This window comes from Anopheles coluzzii, chromosome X, assembly GCF_943734685.1.
Source record: "Anopheles coluzzii chromosome X, AcolN3, whole genome shotgun sequence".
Taxonomy (NCBI): Eukaryota; Metazoa; Arthropoda; class Insecta; order Diptera; family Culicidae; genus Anopheles; species Anopheles coluzzii.
The window spans coordinates 19,792,997-19,810,607 of record NC_064669.1 but is presented as its reverse complement, the minus strand read 5'-3'; the positions used below and the strand labels follow the sequence as shown (position 1 = coordinate 19,810,607).

The 17,611-nt window shown below is 43.9% G+C and overlaps 1 protein-coding gene across 7 annotated transcripts; it reads left to right on the top strand.

Annotated features, from left to right (window-relative positions):
• The first annotated feature begins 286 nt into the window (after nucleotides 1–286).
• LOC120947910 (uncharacterized) lies at nucleotides 287–10,114 on the top strand. Of its 7 annotated transcripts, none has more exons than XM_040363753.2 (5): nucleotides 287–418; nucleotides 5,185–5,309; nucleotides 5,472–5,660; nucleotides 6,331–6,406; nucleotides 8,282–10,114. In XM_040363753.2, exons 2-5 carry the CDS (start codon nucleotides 5,219–5,221, stop codon nucleotides 8,391–8,393), a joined length of 468 nt encoding a protein of 155 aa, XP_040219687.1. In that variant the 5' UTR covers nucleotides 287–418; nucleotides 5,185–5,218; the 3' UTR covers nucleotides 8,394–10,114. The 7 variants fall into 7 exon arrangements, with proteins under 7 accessions (XP_040219687.1, XP_040219679.1, XP_040219670.1 ...); XM_040363745.2 differs by lacking the exon at nucleotides 287–418 and adding an exon at nucleotides 425–552; XM_040363736.2 differs by lacking the exon at nucleotides 287–418 and adding an exon at nucleotides 2,393–2,524.
• The last annotated feature ends 7,497 nt before the right edge of the window (nucleotides 10,115–17,611 follow it).

Here is a 17,611-nt window from a genome sequence, read left to right as displayed (position 1 = left end):
AATTTTATTTCTACCCATTTGGCATCAGTTCAGATTTTGGTTCAACTACTTCCAAGCACCACCAGCACGACCAATACTGCCACCTTTACCAGCCCTGGCTTAAAATCGAGCACACACTAACACACTTTCTTTTAAAAAAAAACAAAAAACCAACAACATCGTTTGTAACGTGCTACAAGAGCGCGAGCATCCTTCTTCCCTACTCCAACCACTCCTCCACTCCTGTCCCATTCTCCCATTTCCTTCTCCCTCTCAACCGTTCGGACAACAGTGTTGGAATTATTGGAGCGGTCCGACCGAGACCCAGCCGGGCTGGCACCTTTCCTCGCTGGGACAAGATCCGATCACGATCAGTATTACGATAGAATCGTTCCAAGCAGGATCGAAAAAGCACCATCCTCAAACTCCTCCGGACTCTGTAAGGATAGCGCATCATCCGTTTGTTCGCTTTCCGTTGTGTGTGTGTGTGTGCTTACGTGTTCGGTGGTCAAAGTGTGCCAAGGAGAATAGTCCTGTTTTCGATTAACCGCATCCCCGTGCGAAGTGCCTGCTGTGAGTGTGTTGACAGATTATCTGTACACCTAGTCAAGGGCAGGGACGAAGTAAAGAGGAGAAAGAAAGATAGAGAAATAGACAGGAAGAGAGAGAGAGAGAGAGAGAGAGAGAGAGATAGATAGATAGAGAGACATAGAGGTAGAGAGAGATAGAAAGCGAGATTACGCGTGAACCTAATCCTAACTTGGTATGGGAAAGCAAGCGAATGTTTCTGGGCCTGGACTGTGCTGTTTTGTTTGATTACGTTTCATTCTTTGATTGTGTGCTTGATGTGCTTGGTGTGAGCAATGCACGGTACGTACGGTAGTACTCTAACACTGATATGCAGTCTACTGTGTGTGTGTGTGTGCATCCAGAGCCAGCAATTCTGGAACGGATCATATGATCACCAAAATCACTCAACAAAACAAAGTGACATTCGCACAGAACCGTTGGAGTAGTTACCAATGTGCTAAGATGCGTGGTGGCTCATAAATGTGTGTTATCTTGCCTGCCGAGCTCCAATCAACCTGTGCAAGCCATTCTGAAAAAAGTGTCGTGATGTTCCCTCTCCATAATTGGAGTGGACGTCAATTCGAGACGGGGCACCTAGCGTATACGCTTGCTCTCCAACACCAAAGACGGCCATGATCGCTGGGACTGTATACTGCGCAGACTGCCATCAATCTACCCATCTACAACTCTTGTGATACACACTCACGCACACAGTCGTGCGCTGATATATCAACCTCCTCTACGTCGGCTGTGTGTGCACAGATTGGAATGTTTGATCCACAGCCGAACGCAAAAGCCCCTGGACAAAGCCGTCCAAAAATAGTTTTTGCTCCTCCTAAACCACTCCTCCCACGATGGGGAATTGTGTTTCGGGTTTTATGTTTAATTTTCCGATTGCCCACGGGCCTGTGGCCGCAGTGTTGCAGCGGTCAGCTCGTGAGCAGGCCGAGCGTGCGCACATCCCAGGTGCTATTTTGCACCACTAATAGTTGCGCCTGCACAAATGGGGCTGCATGCCTGTCAGGCAATGGTGTGTGTCTAAGGGGATGTTTGTATGACGTTCTCTTTGAGCAGTTTTGAGCCAAACGATGTGCAATAATTTTTTTTTGAAACAGCGGGCATAAACAATGGTTAGGTAATGCAATTCGCGATGAGCCACAGGTTTGTTTTTAGTCTCCTTATTTCAACTGTGGCCAAGATAAGATCGGTTATCTTCATCGGCACTGGTGCTCGCTTCTTCCCTTTTAACATCCTGCACGAAAAATCCATCAATCTTAAAATTGGATTAATGAGATCATCGCCATGCGCGCAAAAGGGCATTCCGAGACAATCGATTGTCTTTTAATCGTTCGTCTAACCCTGAAGCGTATGTGCTTGAGCAGAGCGATAGAGATACAGATACAGATAGAGAGAGAGAGAGCGAGATATTTAGAGAAAGAGAAAAGTAACATAAATTCCTGACGTGTGTGTGTGTGTGCTTCTCGTTTCCATTTCCTATCCATCTTTTTTGGTTGCACGGCTGCACTGCACGGCTATAAATATCTCTTTCGCCCACTGCGCAACTATTCCTTGTCCATTTCTACAGTGGAAGGTGGTAGAGGAAAGCGTGTGAAGTGGAGGAAAAGGGCGGGGATGGGGTTATGTCTGACTCCGTCTACTGTTTGGAATAAACTAACACACCTACACATACAGGCTTACCGGTTGTCTATCCCCTCCATTCCGTAACCTTGGATTTGGCCCGAGATGCGCGAGGATCCTGGTCACGGCACCAAGGTGGCAAATATTTTCAAGTAGATGGAGGGAGGGCCCAACGAGTGAATCGTGCATATGTATGTGGGAATGTAGGTGGGTGGGATTGTGTACGAGTGATCTGAGTAGTACGGTAGCGAGCGACCCCCAGGCTTGCTAGTTGGCAGTGAACGCTCCGGCGACAACGATCGTATCCTTCGACCGAAACGGTTTAAGCTTTGCTGAAGTAGGTTTTACCCACAGGTTACAGCTGCACTACGCCAAGTAGGTAGTTATTAGCGCAGGCACGCACGCACAGGCCATCACAATCAAACGCATCGGTGTCCAGTGAGCGAGATTTTGTTTTCCAGTTGTGGTGCATTGTGGTACTAGTTTGATTGGTTTTTTTTGTGTAATTGTGTGAAATATTATTTGATTGTTTGGGTACTACCTTACTGATCTGGTTAGTTCTCTGTGGGTAGGGACGGTATGTCCTGCCATTTGTCACGTTCTTGTTTTTCTTTGTTTATATTTAAATTTGTTATGAAATGAACAGCTATTTCACTAGTTTCATTAGTTGAGAACTAATGATTTCAGTGGGGCAGGTTTAGAATGTCAGTAAAACCTTCGCCGCCATCGCTCAATTCCGTGAACACACGGCGGCCGCATCACGATCATCACGCGGTTTGGATGAGATTTTATTTTTAGACCATCCAACCGGAGCGAGAGCCGGAGTCTTTCTTTCCTTCAGCTTTGATCACAATTGTGTGTATGTGTGTGTGTATGTGTTTGTATATGTGTGTGTATATGTGTGTGAACTCATGTATATTTTACCGTAGGAGTTTAGCAGGAATTTCAATCTAAGGATTCCAAGACCGATGGCAATGGGTGGATGTTGAAATGTTGTTTCACCTGCTCCGTGACAGCATTGCTGTACGCATGTGAGGAGTGGAAACGATTATTCAACTTTGCAAAACCGTTCCCTTGTGCACTGGTACATAGGTACAGCGAGCGTAGGAAAGAGAGATCAATAGCCCTTGATAGACACAAACGGCTACTCTGAAGGGGTGGTTAAAACAATCATTTTGAAGGATTTTACCTCTGAACGGCGGATATCCTACCTATGAAAGGAAATGTACTTGCTGCATGGGGATAGGAGTACGTAGGAAACAAGAAGTAAAACACTACTTAATCTCTGTTCGCAACTCCATACATATGCATGTGTGTGTGTGTGGTTTTATTAGTTGCAGTGGTTTTGCGATATGAAATGAACAGTAGGAAAAGTGCAACCCGTACCCGTAGAGTTATTTTTTCTCATCCAAGTGGGTGCCAAAGTCTCACACATGACTTCAATCATGAACGTGTCAATTGCAGCGCTGGCTGGCTCCTTAAACACCAACACCCCGGTCTAGCATACATTTTTACCCGTCCGCTGGATTGTCGGCATTCAGCTCACGTTTCTAGCAAGCACACCCACAAACACACACATGCATACCGTACCATTGAGCATAAGCGAAAGTTAGGTACGGTTATAACAGCTCCTTCAAGAACCCTTTTTCCGCTGGGGCCGGACGCCGCGTCATTTGCACCGTGCGCCCGAGCATCTAGAAGCTGCCATCCCGCCGGGCGTTGTATTAGGGCACCGCTATAAAGTGCGGTGGAAAAATAATTTAATAGAGCTGCCCTGCCATGGGCAACCAGTGTCGATTTTGAGGTGCGATTTCCTTTGCAGCTGGGAGTGAAATGCAGAAGCATGCAAGGGACGAGAGTGAAGAGGGCAATTTGAAATGTTCCACAGCATAATATATCGGCTGCACTGGACGCCACGGAATGGGGAGGAATGGATAGGGAGGAGGAGGGGAGAAGAGAATGTGTGCGGTGTGTAATCAATTACACATCTAAAACTGAAAACGGGCGGGTAGTCTTTCGCCCGTTGCGGTTGCTGTAGCGCTCGATTTCATACATTTCCGCGCTTACCGCTTGGGCTCAAACGATGTGATTTGGTGTGCCGAAATTTTTTGTGCTAATTTTGCCGCTGCTCTCTAGCTCTCTCTTTCCTGCCTCTTACTTCAATATTTGGTGAAAGGTCAGCAAGTTTGGGAGTATTGATGGGCCAAGTCGTGGCTTTGATTGATTGATTAATGGTTTTCGCAACCGTTTAGAAGCGTTCCACCGCTGTTTCAAGCAAAAATCGAGCCCAAGGTAAATGGTTGCGACTTTTCGTCGGTTAGGGTGAAATCGTGTGCCACTTAGAATATAACAGGGCACCAGCAATGAGCGAAAAGCACTATCAGCTTATTTTAATTAAGATAACGATCTCCATCTCTCGACTGTCTCGCTTCCGTGCAATCTGTCCGTTGGCCGCTTAGGCAATCAAGCTAATTGTTGACACGTCCTGTTGGAGTGAGAGTTTTTCAGTTGTGTTTCAGTCAAGACTGCTAGAGTGACGATCTTCTTGGCACAATTAAATATTCCCGCTTGTTGAGTTTTTCTATGGGTAATCGGTACGGGAGTGACGGGTCCAAAGGTGAAATTCATCGTAACCCATTTTGTTACTGTTTGTACACTGATTGTTGGATCGTACTGGCCAGAAATAAAAAGAGAGAGTAAAGCACTAAAAAATTATTAGTTGTACACACGAATTCACATTCCTGTCAGAACGCTACTATGTGGTTGTTGGGTTTTGCCTGATAAAGTCGTTTTACCTAGACATACAATTCTACTACCATTATAGAACCAACAGTGCTGTCGGTCTTACCTTTGTTACCTTTGCCTGGTTTACGCAAAATAGGAAGAAATTATTTTTTTGTTCAAGCTTATGCAAATGAACCTCGCTCTCGGTTGTAAAGCCAAATTAGCTCACCGGGTGCACTTGTTGCTCTTATTCTTGTTCATTTTTCCTTTTAGCGAACGAAACACTCGACTAGAACACAATCCCAAAATGTTCAAGAACCATCTTGCTATGATTGGCATGAATGAGACGCCAAACAAAAAGGCCAAGTTTTGGCAGTCATACATCAGATCCTTGAAGGGTAAGTATTTATGTGGAGTGTAGCTTTTGGCGCCTTGCTCGAAATTTCCCGTCACTTTTGTCAGTATGCAATCCACTAGCCAAAACGGGCTTTTGACTAGTTGGTTCTGACGTTCAGCCATCCATTTTTAAGGGAGTCTTAATGTATTCCTCCGTGTTTTAGGATCTGATGATATTCGTGCACACGACACTCCGGCCTACCGGCGGCCGATTCTGCTGTTCGACGAACCGGACACTGCTGTCGGTCGCATCAATTCGCCCGGTTACCATTACCTGCCGGTTCACCGCGAAACCTATGGCTACTCGCCCCGTCCCATCTACGACCATCACTACACGCGTTCGCAGAGAGCACGTAAGTACGGAAACGGTGGAAGGAAAACGAGACCCCTGTCTCTGCTACGGGAGAAAGCTAACAGAGCTAGTTTCATTTCCGATTAATATGCAAATGGAGCGAGTAAGGGAAATGGAAGCTATAGCGTACCCTCCTAATTACTAAGCTTTAAATATTTATATTTGTTTGGCGGTGGCAAATGGAAAACGGCCGTTCCGTTTATTTTCAATTTTACAATTTAGCTATTCATTTAGTTTTCCAACAACCGCAATGCGCGTCCAGCTGAGACTCAGCAACGTACATTAAATAAACTCATCTCCCAGGGCAGGGTGCAAAAGTTTGCCCTCAAAAACGCGCACTATTGATTTTTTGACTCGTGAAGATTAATCTAATTTCACATGATTTACCGTCCACAAGCACGGCAAGCGGCCGGATGTAATTACACACCCTAGCTTTCGATCTCAACGCTCGGTGCTACTCGGGCCGGTAATTTTGCGTCAAACACACACGGTGAAAATTAATAACACAGATAATAAACGATCGGCAGTGCTACTATTTCCCATCACGAAGCGCCTCTGTTGCATACATTAATCCAACCGCTTTCCGTGCTCTCGATTCCACAGTGTCGATGGTGGGCAGTCGCGCGGCTTATTACATTGATGCTCATTATTTCGTTTCGTTTTTGTTACAGCAAGCGTAAACAGACTGGCCGATGCGGAGAAAGCCTGGGCTGACCATTTGGAACGGATGAGGGATATCGACCGCAGGTAGGGTTCTGTTCCATTTACAAGATTAAAACAGGATTTGTATGAGAACATTTTAAATTAAATTTTGGGAAGCAATTTTCCAGCGAACGGGGTGGACTAGATAAATGGGCTAGTAATCAGTTTAAAAACTCTATTTCTGAGTTGTCGTTGCTGAGGAAAAAAATGCCTAACTCTAGGCGCAGCGAATGGATTGCCTAGCTTGTAGGCAATCGGTATAACCTAAGCGCCAAAAATTATGCCATTTTCATGTTTCCTATGAATCGTTTGTGCTAAAACAAAAGCTTTTACCCAAGAAAAAGGGAAATGAAAGCCCAGAATAGCACAGAGGCTACCATCGTACATTGTTTTCCCGAGAAAAATGCACCACCAGCTCGCGCTTCCCAAGAACGGTTTTCCAGTACATAATTGACAATAACAATGCAGCCCCCGAAATAAAACCTCTGTTCATTTCCAACTTGCGAGTGGGGACAATTTAATTCAATTCAGCACACGCCATACACTACAATGCTTCCGATAGCACCACGACCCTCTCCGGGAAAAATACAAAACAAAAACTCGAACACGGCAAGGCAAACGCTACCCGGCCCAAATGCCTAGACAGATAAAAAAAACACCAGCGGCTTGCGGGTACTTCGCTCACTGTCGCGTTGGTAGGATTTTGTTTTTGTTTTTTTTTTGTTCTTTTGCCTCCTTCCAAGTGGGAGGAAATGGCTGGAAATCTTTCACCGTACTACCACGCATAGTACTGCACGGTGCTTCACGTTGGAATAGTTCCACTTGGTCACGTAAAAAATGAACGACGGGACTGTTAGGGGAAGGCTGTGTGCAGTGGCAAAAGAGAATAAAAAGTAAAAACTGGTGGCCTTTCACGATGAGCTTAAAGTGTAAATTGTACCGACATGAAGTTTGGTCCGACGGTTTGGGATGCCCCCAGTGGTTGGGTGGTTTAGCGTGGAGTGGGACGCATTTTTGCAGTCGAAAATACGAAGAAGAATGCTGAGTGTTGAAAATATTCAGTGCGCTGTTGGTGTTCGCTTTTACTCCTCCCCTTGGGACCGACATGATCCGTCCCGGGAAAGGATATTGGATCGCGCACTGAGCTTCACCAGCGATTAGCATCATGGCACTGTGAGAGTGGCGACATGGCAAGAGTGGTCATAAAGCGATTCTGCTTGAACCGATGGAGCCGCACTTATTTATAGGGAGAGGAACCCCTAAACGCAGAAAAATCAGACGCCACTATTAAAAGATGAATGGCTTTTCCTTGAAAAAAAAAAACTACATAAAATTATACAATTTACATAAACTTGGCCACCTACGTTCTCGCCATCCCTACTATCACGAGATATCATAACGAACCAAGCGGTTTATGAAGAATATGATAATACCCGTCTTCAAAGGAGAGCATTCCCAAGTTGTCGTGGCCCATCCGACATGTTGAGAAAAGTTTGAATTGAGCGCACGGCAAACAAGCAAGGGCAAGTTTTTCCACACCTAAGATAGCCCTTATCATACCTCATCTGCACTGCAAGTGAATTGAATCGTGGTTTAAAGTGTGCGCTCGGCACATTTTACCGCGACTGGGGGGTACATTATACATGAAGCACAGCATCCCCCTCAGAGCTCTCAGTGAGACCATTCGGCTTGCAAGGGAACGCTGTCATCGGATGCCGTTTCGAAATGTCACCGAAGGCTCGTAAATGCGTTACGGAAATGAGCAAGAAAGCAAGAGGGAGTATGATAGAGAGCAGGGGAGAGAGAGAAAGATACACACTTGTAATAACACACAGACTCATTTAATAACGAATAGAGAAGCTTAACTATTTTATATTTATTTTTTATTGCTTTTCTGGCGCTGGCACACGCTCGTTACAGATACCCATCGCGCTATGGACTGTACCTCAAGGACAAACCGAGCCAGGTAGTGTTCCCGCAGGAGATGGAGTACGAACCGGAGACGAAACCGCTGTACTCGACGCTGCACTAAGACGGAGCCACGCCGTGCCCGGCCAGTATGCTAGAAGGCTTGCTGACACTCCCTATTCTGCTCCTTTATCCGACAGTTGAATAACTTTTCCTCCCCTACCCTTGTCCCACCCAACGGCTGGCCAGCACAAATTTCCCCATTTCCCATATCCGCTTACTTGAGAATCAGAAAAAAAGCAGAAGGATGGTGAGCAGAACATACCCATGATAAGGTCATCAATAAAGCGAATACGCTCTCGACGGTTTGCACGAGGTATGAAATCTAAGTATGCAGCACGCAGAGTATAATGGCATGATAAGAGCCGAGCGCAGGTTCGGTTTACACGCGGAGAACCGCGAGCTACCGGGCGTCTGTCCGCGGATAAATAGTACGTAGTAGAGGATGGAGGAAAATGGGAAAAATGTTACTTCTTTCGCAGTAACTTAAAAAAAATACTAAAAAAAACTCTCCAGCTAAGAGCAAAAAAGAGAGAGCGAGCGACAGAGCGAGAATCTTTTTAAAAACACAATCATGCATAATCACTAACAATCTTGACAGATGAAAGGATAAACGGACGAACGAGATGTTGTGTATTTATATTTATTTTGTGTTGGTTTCGTTGTTTTGCATAAACGATTTCTAAAAGTTCCCTATTTCTACTAAAAAAAAGCACAACAGAAAGAGATAAAGGGATGGAGAGCGAAGAGCAGAGTACATTGAATATAAATTACAAATATATACATATATATGTGCGGTGTATACCGTAAGGCGTACACGCGTAAACAGTTCAGAAAAGCACGAGAAAATCGAAGAAAAAATAACAGTATCAGAAATGACGGTATTATTTGTTAACAGATTGCATACGAAAGAGCATAGATCAGGCAGCAACAGAAATACACACACCTACACATATAATGAACCACAGACACATGCGCACTCGTAACTATATTTCTACACGTACATGCAAACATACACGGACAAGCCACCTTTAACAAATGGAAGCAACCGCCTAGCGCGAACTGCGCATACCGGACAGGACAGAACAAGCTACACTACACGGCAGTAAACACCGCACACACGCAAACACACGCTGTAGGCTAAACGAGAATCCGAGAACGAAGAAGGGGAGTATATGAGCTAGCGAGATCGAGCTGAGTAGCGGAGTAGCGGATGTAGTTGCTATTTCGAATGTTAGCGATTCTTTCCCTTTCCTCAGTTTCAACGGACCCTTCTTCATAGCCCTTCTTCTCACACTCTCTCCTCGTCTTTTAAACAAAATCTCCCTCCTTCAATCCCCCAGCCGTATACATCGTCCCGAGTTGTTCTCCTTTCAACGGCTATTTTGTCGTTCTCACGTTTTTGTGGCGCACTCCGGCGAATCAGGCACATACCCGGGATCCTGGTTTACCGTGAGCTGCTCGCTAGCGGTGAGCATTATCAAGCTCCTGCACTGCAACTCCGAGTAGAGTGAGAAAACCAAAAACAAAGAAAGGAATAAGAAAGGAGAACGATGTTGGCACGATGTATGTGTGTATCGTTGATCAACGATCAAGCGCTACGCTGGAAGCGAAGGCGCATGCAATGTTGGAGGCGAAATGGACTGGGCGCGAATGTGTGCGTGTTTGTATGTGTGTTTGTGGCAGTGGCTCTCAATGGAGCATTATAATAACTCATGTGAGAAATAAAATAAAATTTAATAAAAGAAATAAAATGGATCAGAAACTGAACCAAAACAAAACCAACCAATGCGATTATTTTACACAACCACGTGATGTTGAACATTATTTTAAAATTTTCTGATAATCTCTTTCAAGCATAACGCCTTTAGTGTGCGCTGAACTCAATATTTTGTTCCAAAATCGAATTTTTTATCCAAAAAAGTCAGCAGTATATTGTTGATTCGGTCTGCTATCGTGTTCGCTCGTATGTGCTTTTGGTCTCTCGCTTACATTCTTTCACCTTCTCCTGAGTTCTCGTTACTTCAGTATCACCAGTAATTAATTATCCACTGACAAGTTTGTAATCAATTCCCGCCACAACGTGGGGCATTTTGAAGCAAAAATTGAAATGTCTGCGGGTGCGATGGACTCATTAAGTATGACAGGGAGTGCAAAAATGCCACCCGAAGGCTTCAGACCAACAACGAAACTCTTTAAACCCGCGGACCGATTCTGACGGCAGAATGGCTTTTACCACCTCTATAGGGCTGTATTCATTCACGCACCACCTGCAAAATTGGTTTTATTTTTCCACAAAGAAGTGTTTAGAGATGGCAGTTTTTATGAACAGAAGAAAACAAAAATGAGACAACTTGCTATGCTTTGCGAGCAGTGATAATATACTACCATTTTTTTTTTTTTTTTGGAAAAATCAACTAATTTAAACAAGGAACGAGTTACAAGTTACAAATAACGATAAACTGGTCAGCTGAGGGGAACGTAAGGAGTACTTGAGGTAACTAGTAGCAGGTATATAACTGTTTCTTGTAGCTATTCTTCAAATAAACTTGAAAAATTATATAGGCTACACATTTTTATTCTAGGTATCCTTTACACTTTTACACCTTATTTCTAGCAGTTACAAAAAAATGCACATCTCTAGCGCAAAGCGTGTGCATCGTCCATCGAAACGCGACAGAAAGGTGTCCGTTGAAGGGGCAGAAACAGTGAAAAGCAAAATCCCATTAACGCGTTCGGCACAGGTGTGGATTCCCCGTGATCATGGTTTCGGGATTCGGACAGGGGTTTCGCCCGCCATGGAAATCCGGCAAATTATTCCAACCCATCGCACACCCGCGTCCCCGGCAATTCGGCACGCCAATCAAATGGGCAGTGGGGTGTGAAATTTGAAGTTTTGCACTTCCCCGCTCCAAATCTCACTCGTTCTTAGTTACCATCGTTCCGCATTTTATCGAGCAGAACGCGGATCGGACGCTTCGCTTCGTCCGCTTCTGCGTGTTCGCTGTGTGCGCCATTATTTAAGCACATAACGATAGCGGAAAACAACTTGAGCCAGAAGCCTTTACGCAAAACTGCGTGGAAATTGATTAGATTACTGCACAAACACACTAACCGCTGCCCGCCGGAATGAGCGGTAGCGTCATCAGATGCCGTTGATGAGGGTTGGTTTTGGACGATTCGAGCTCACTTTATCTTTTACTAGCCCGCGAAAGTAATGCCGGGCGACAGGTGTTTCTGAGCGTGGGGCAGCGTTTGAATCAACTTGCTCACCGCGTCAAGGCCGCAAATTTGATCAAACGAGTGGAGAAGGGGTAGGAGGGTTGTGTCAAAGCAAGCGATGAAGTTGAAATTATGTATCCTGTCTGGAATCATTTTTTTTTTAACCTGGAAAGCAACTTGAAGACTTTTTCAACAGAGCAAAAAAGAAGCAAACAGAAATCATTTCCTGCGAAACGTCCAATCAGCCGCACACGTTCGTAACACATTATTATCTCACTGCTTGCAACTGCCCACGTGACCGAAGCGACAGCAGCGAAAAAACGAGCAAAGTGTGTGCGAAGATGAATAAGCCACTTGTCGCCGCACTGGTACGGCAGGAGCAGGATACATTAGGCTTGCTCGAGCTTGCGGCGAGATCCGAACAGTCACGGGGGCAAGCACAGCCAAATCGCTTACGTTGACTTCCTGTACCTTTTGCTTTGGTGAAGCACTCTCCGCTTCCAAGTTTTTTGTTGATGAGTTAAGTGGTTTGCCCAACTTTGGTTAAAGCTTTCTTCGTTCAGCATATTTCGTTTCCGGCACCGGAACAGAGGGCCAGCGCAAGGAAGAAGCAAACGCTCTGATAAAACAATTGCCCAAGCACTTTTCCGTGCCGTCAATGCGTTTGTTGTCATAGACACTCCTTGGTTAGACTTTATCCCTCAACCCTCCAACTCCATTCCTTTCTTAATGAAATTTGGTATAATCAGCAAACCAGGAAGCACACGAAATAGAGAGCAGAAAGCGAGACAAAAAGAAACGCTGCAGAAATGTTATAAATCTGAAACTCTAAATTAGAATTGGAAATCCGTCCTCCTTTTTCTGACGCATTCTCCCGCCTCACCACTTTAAGAGTGAGATTGTACTACATTCGGGAATAGAATGGAGTAAGAAAAAAGATAAGGGCACGCAAAGACACCAGCAATGAGTAAGAAGACGCACGTATTGAATGAAAGTTTCCTCGTTGCGTACGGCACCCGCGCCGAGACGTTAAAACCGAAGCAATTCAATACGAGGGTGAAGAAAAGAAAAAGTATCACAAGAAAAAAGATACTACAGGGATGTGTGTGTGTGGGAGGCATGGCTGTTGCAACATAAATAAAAAGAGTCAGGGAAAAGAGAAAGCAGCCATTCCTCTTTCTTGCACGCTGAACGGTTTAGCTGTGCACTACCGTACTACAGGCGTCGCAGCAGCGTGGTGGTGGTGTCGCTCCAGGCACTAGGCTCAAGGGACGAAAAAAGCCTGCGAACCCTATAGGCGCAAACTGATGCCAAACACACACACACAGCGTTTTCACTTTGGAACTTTTATGAGTTTTGTGCTCCGACAAAAACATGCCCAAAACTTTCGATGGCGACAACGTGAAAGTTTTTCTTTTTTCTTCTGTGGTTGGCTGGGGGCTTGGGGTGCTGTGTTTGTCGCGCACGTACCGGCTAAAAAGGGCGAGGGATAGCTACGGCTGGCACCATTTGGCCATACTCATTACAAATTTGTGGTCGCCATGACATCACGGCTCCGCGTAATGGAGCCCGAACCAACTTTTACTGTTTTGTGCAGGTAGCACAACGTCCACTCCGTTCGGCTGTGCATTTTTTTAATATGTAACTGAAATTGCACCACAAGGTGGAAAGGTGGATTGGTGGAATTTTCCAATTAGTTGGCACAAAGCACGAGCACCCACTTCCGGCGTGGCTCAAAGATCCGTGCGTTCTGGAGGTTCGATCGGTATGTCAGGAAGCAACGAAACAATCCGTGTTCGGGCAACTTTTCATTCCCTATCCCGTGAGATGGCGAAGGTTTTTGGTCCTTGTTTAAAATTCATTTCATTTCGGATTCGGGTCTTCGACAGAAGCAAGCCCTTGGAGAACATTTCTCATTCTTTTTCCACCATTTCCCAAGTACCTCTTTAAATAACTGCCACCACCGCCACCCAAACAAACAAGCACTAAATTACTGTCGCAATTAGTTGAAGCCATTGCCCTGGAGTTGCAGCACCAGCGTGAACACTCCGCAGTAATGTAGGGGAAGATGAGTCAAAATGGCACTGTAAAGGATTTCGCTCCTTACCCATTGGGTACACCGCAATCGATGTATCAACATCTTTTTCATGAAACAACAATTTTAGCAAACATATTAACAACAAATTTATATGCATTATGATAAATGATAAATAAAATGATAAAATGATAAAAAGTAAATGTGTAAATTTAAATAACATCATCAGAAGTCGTGAAAATGTATTGCGAGGAGTTCAATCGTTTCGCTATAACGCAATATGGTCATATACGAAGTGTCAAAAAACATCAAAACAATGGGGTATAAAGGACAACAACAACAGACTGTAGGCTATGGTTAAAGCTGTTGCATCTAGTCCGCGGCAATTACTATTGTCCTTGTTTTGTTATAAAATTTTTTTTTTTAGAACAAACTACTTACTTATCCGGCGCTAGTCTAAGTATCTCCGAAAATTTGTCGCCCGTCGTTTAGAAGCAGTGTAAGTAGAATATCACGTTTTTCATTCAAAATATAGTTGTTAAATAGTTATTTCTGATTAAGCTTAGTACATTTATACTCTTAGTTACTTACATGGTACAATACATGTAAAAAGTTATCGAATATCTATGTCTTTTTTGAGATTATAAACTTTTAACAATAATGCATTTTACTGTGCATTTGACAATTGTTGGAGAAAGCTGCACCGATTAGACATATGTACTGTAAAAAATGCGTAACTCTTAGAAGGCTGCATATTGTAGCAACCTTTCCTTACACCACAGCCTCATTATTTTGCTCCAGCCGAAACATACCTACCATTTTGTCCCAAGTGAAAAATTTTTCGAACTTTAACTTTAAAAACATTATAATGAATTAAAATGCTTACTTTTTTAACGGAAATGATCGATACATGCCATGTACCTGTATACACATCCTTTATTTTCTCTAACTATCTGCTAATCGTTTATAAATGATTATTTTCGAGATGGTGAAAATAACATCGTTTTGAGCAGTAGTTTAGTTTCCTTGTTTATTCATTTATTTATTAAAATCTTAGGTTATACAACGTTAATAGTGTGCATTACGCATTGTATTTGATGTTTTTCAATCTATAGAAATATATAAATTTTAATTGTGTTAATTTGCCAATAATGCGGGTGACCTATTCGTCCCACTTAACAATTTTGCCGCGCTTTCCCCTAAATCCGATGCCATTCCCGCGTTTCAATCAAGTTGTCGAGCGCACTCACACAAAGAAAACCACAAGAAAAAGAGTGTAACAACTATCAACCTGTTGACCCTGCTTTGGGGGAAAGAATTGCGAAGTTTCATTTGTTGTTCTCTTTTCTTCCGTTTTTTTGCCCAGCTTTCGCTAGTACCTTTCGATTTGTGAAGCACTCAATTGAAATTACCTTCCTCCGCTCAATGTGCGAGGAAGAAAAACAAGTAACTAAACCATTAAACAGCGTCAAGTACAACAAAACAACAAACAACGAACCAGTAGGGAACGAAAAGCAAAATAGAAAAGACGACCAAAACCCCAGCACACCATCAAAGTAACTGGTAACAACAGTTATTTCCTCTTCGCCACCATTCTGGCTGGCGATGATGCCGACGGCGGAGGCCGGATGCCAAGAGGCTTTGGCGTGTTATTGAGACAACATCTGTTGCACGGTGCCAGTATCCCGCAGTATTTCAGTGCTCATAATAAACGGGCTGAGCGGATACAACCAGGCTTGCTGCTGGAATTTCTTTTCTAAGGCGTTCTGTTTTTTACGATGCTCACTTCTCGCCCGAACCAAACAACCGGTGTGTTGAACAAGAAGTTAGAAGCAAACAACCTTTCATCCTTGGGTCTCGTCCCGGGCTACCGGGAGTACCATATGTGTTTGTGTGTGCGAACGTATGTGTGTGTGGAATAAACGAAGAAAACAAACAAAATCTACAAAATCAATCATAAGGCTTGTTGCAGAAGCGGGATGTGCTTCGCTCCACACATTCCTGAAAGCATTGCATACTTACCAGGCGCAATCGATCTCCAGTGGACCAAAGTGGGCCATAATTCTATGCGGTTTAGAGTATATGTGTTTTTGTTGTCCTTCTTTCCTGTGGTTCTTTTCAGTCAAGAAACGACATACCATCGTTCGATCGTTGTACCTCACGGAGGCCAAGCTTCGTTGAACGTTTTCTACTGCCATCCACGACACAAAACATATCCATGAATATTAATGAACAGTGCCGTGCAGTACGTCCACGGTAGACCGTGCAGAAATCTTGTAATGTGTTCGTATCGTATGTTTGGATTGTTGTTAGGTTGTGTTACTCTTCACTGTACGTTTTTCTCTTGTGTAATAATGGTTCATTCGAATTGCGAGAAAAAGCGCCTGAAAGGTAGGCACGTCGCATGGCAGCTACGGAAAGGCTAAGCAAAAAACCCCTAACGATCACACGTCGGCGAGCCAAGTGTGATATTGCCAGGAAAAGAGGCACGGATGTAAAAATCATACGGGATGATTATTATACCGGTAACCTTTTGCGATCCGTTGTGGGTTGAATGATTTCATCCCTAAATGCACTTGGTCCATGCGTTGCAATGCACTCGATTTTTCTCGTAGGGAAGAGTGAGTTGCTTCGTATGTGTTGCATGAAAAACCCACACGGAACAGCAACTTTTACCGTGCACCAAGATTTATCGAGACAATTTCACACCGTGAAGCGTAAAAAGTATCCAAAATCAACATGGCTGAAACATTTCACGAGTAATGTATGTACAGAATTGTCATCCTTTATGGTTCGATGAAGTTCGACGAAATTACGAGTTTTTCACGCGCCCGCACATGGCGTAAACATATTCGCCATAAAACAGATGGATTTTGGTACGGACTTTTCATCGAATATAACTGATTGCGGCTTCACGTTTCACGGTGCGACACTATTTGGCGGAATGTCTGGTTGCACGGTTAGATGTAGCAACGTGTCCTCGTTAACCATATGATGAATGGAGCTTTATTACAGCTACCATGTTGGGCTAGTAAAACATCGCTTGCCAGTGCAATTCCATAAGCAACAATAATAAGCAAAAATTAATGATCTACATATTTCCGGACGATCTCGAGTGTTCCTTTATGCACGAGACATGCACTCACGGCCAACTTAACTACCGTACCTTCCATGCTCAATTTATGCGCATTAATACAGTCACTCGGAATCTTCTCCACAACTACTAACGACTACTGCTCAAGTGTTGGAAACACACAAAGCATACGCCACATGCTTGACAATTGGCAGTTTTTTAAAACAATATAGAAAAATAACTGGAAGGGGTTTTTTGTAATAAAAGTTTCATCCGTTAAAAGAGTATATGTATATAATTGAACTCCGCTTTACGACCGTATACCTGTTTTATGACTCGCGATCATTCGATTTTTATTGCGCATTGGCTTTCGAGAAGCAGTGCGGCTGTGCATAACTTTCAGGCGCGTTTACTCGCACAGCCTGCCAGTGTGACGTGAAGCTTGTGATATATGCTGGACGGTATCCCTGAAACGAGTGTCTTTGTTGTCGGACCGTCAATACGACACGCTAACGCAGTGCTGTGGGAGATGTTATAATAATTGCCAACGAAGCCATTCTTTATAGCTACCGAAAAGGGTATTTTCTTGTAATTCAAATGCTCCAAACGACTATCAGAGAGTAATGGATGCCCTGTTTTCCTAGGAAAAGTTTTAAAGGAACTCAAGTGCTTGTAATTCGAATGCTCCAAACAACCATCAGAGAGTAATGGATGCCCTGCTTTCCGAGGAAAATGTTAAAAGGAACTGTTTCGATAACTCGGCGGAAGTATAAGTTTTTATTGAAACCGAGATGTTTGCATTAAGTCGCAACCAATCACATTATCGCAATTACCTTGATCAGTAAAGGAACTATGTTTTGAAGCAACTAAGGTCGAGCAGGGGGGCACTGCACGATAAAAAACTCACAAAAATGGCCTCTTCATTTTAATAATCGGAAGCGTAAAGAGAGGA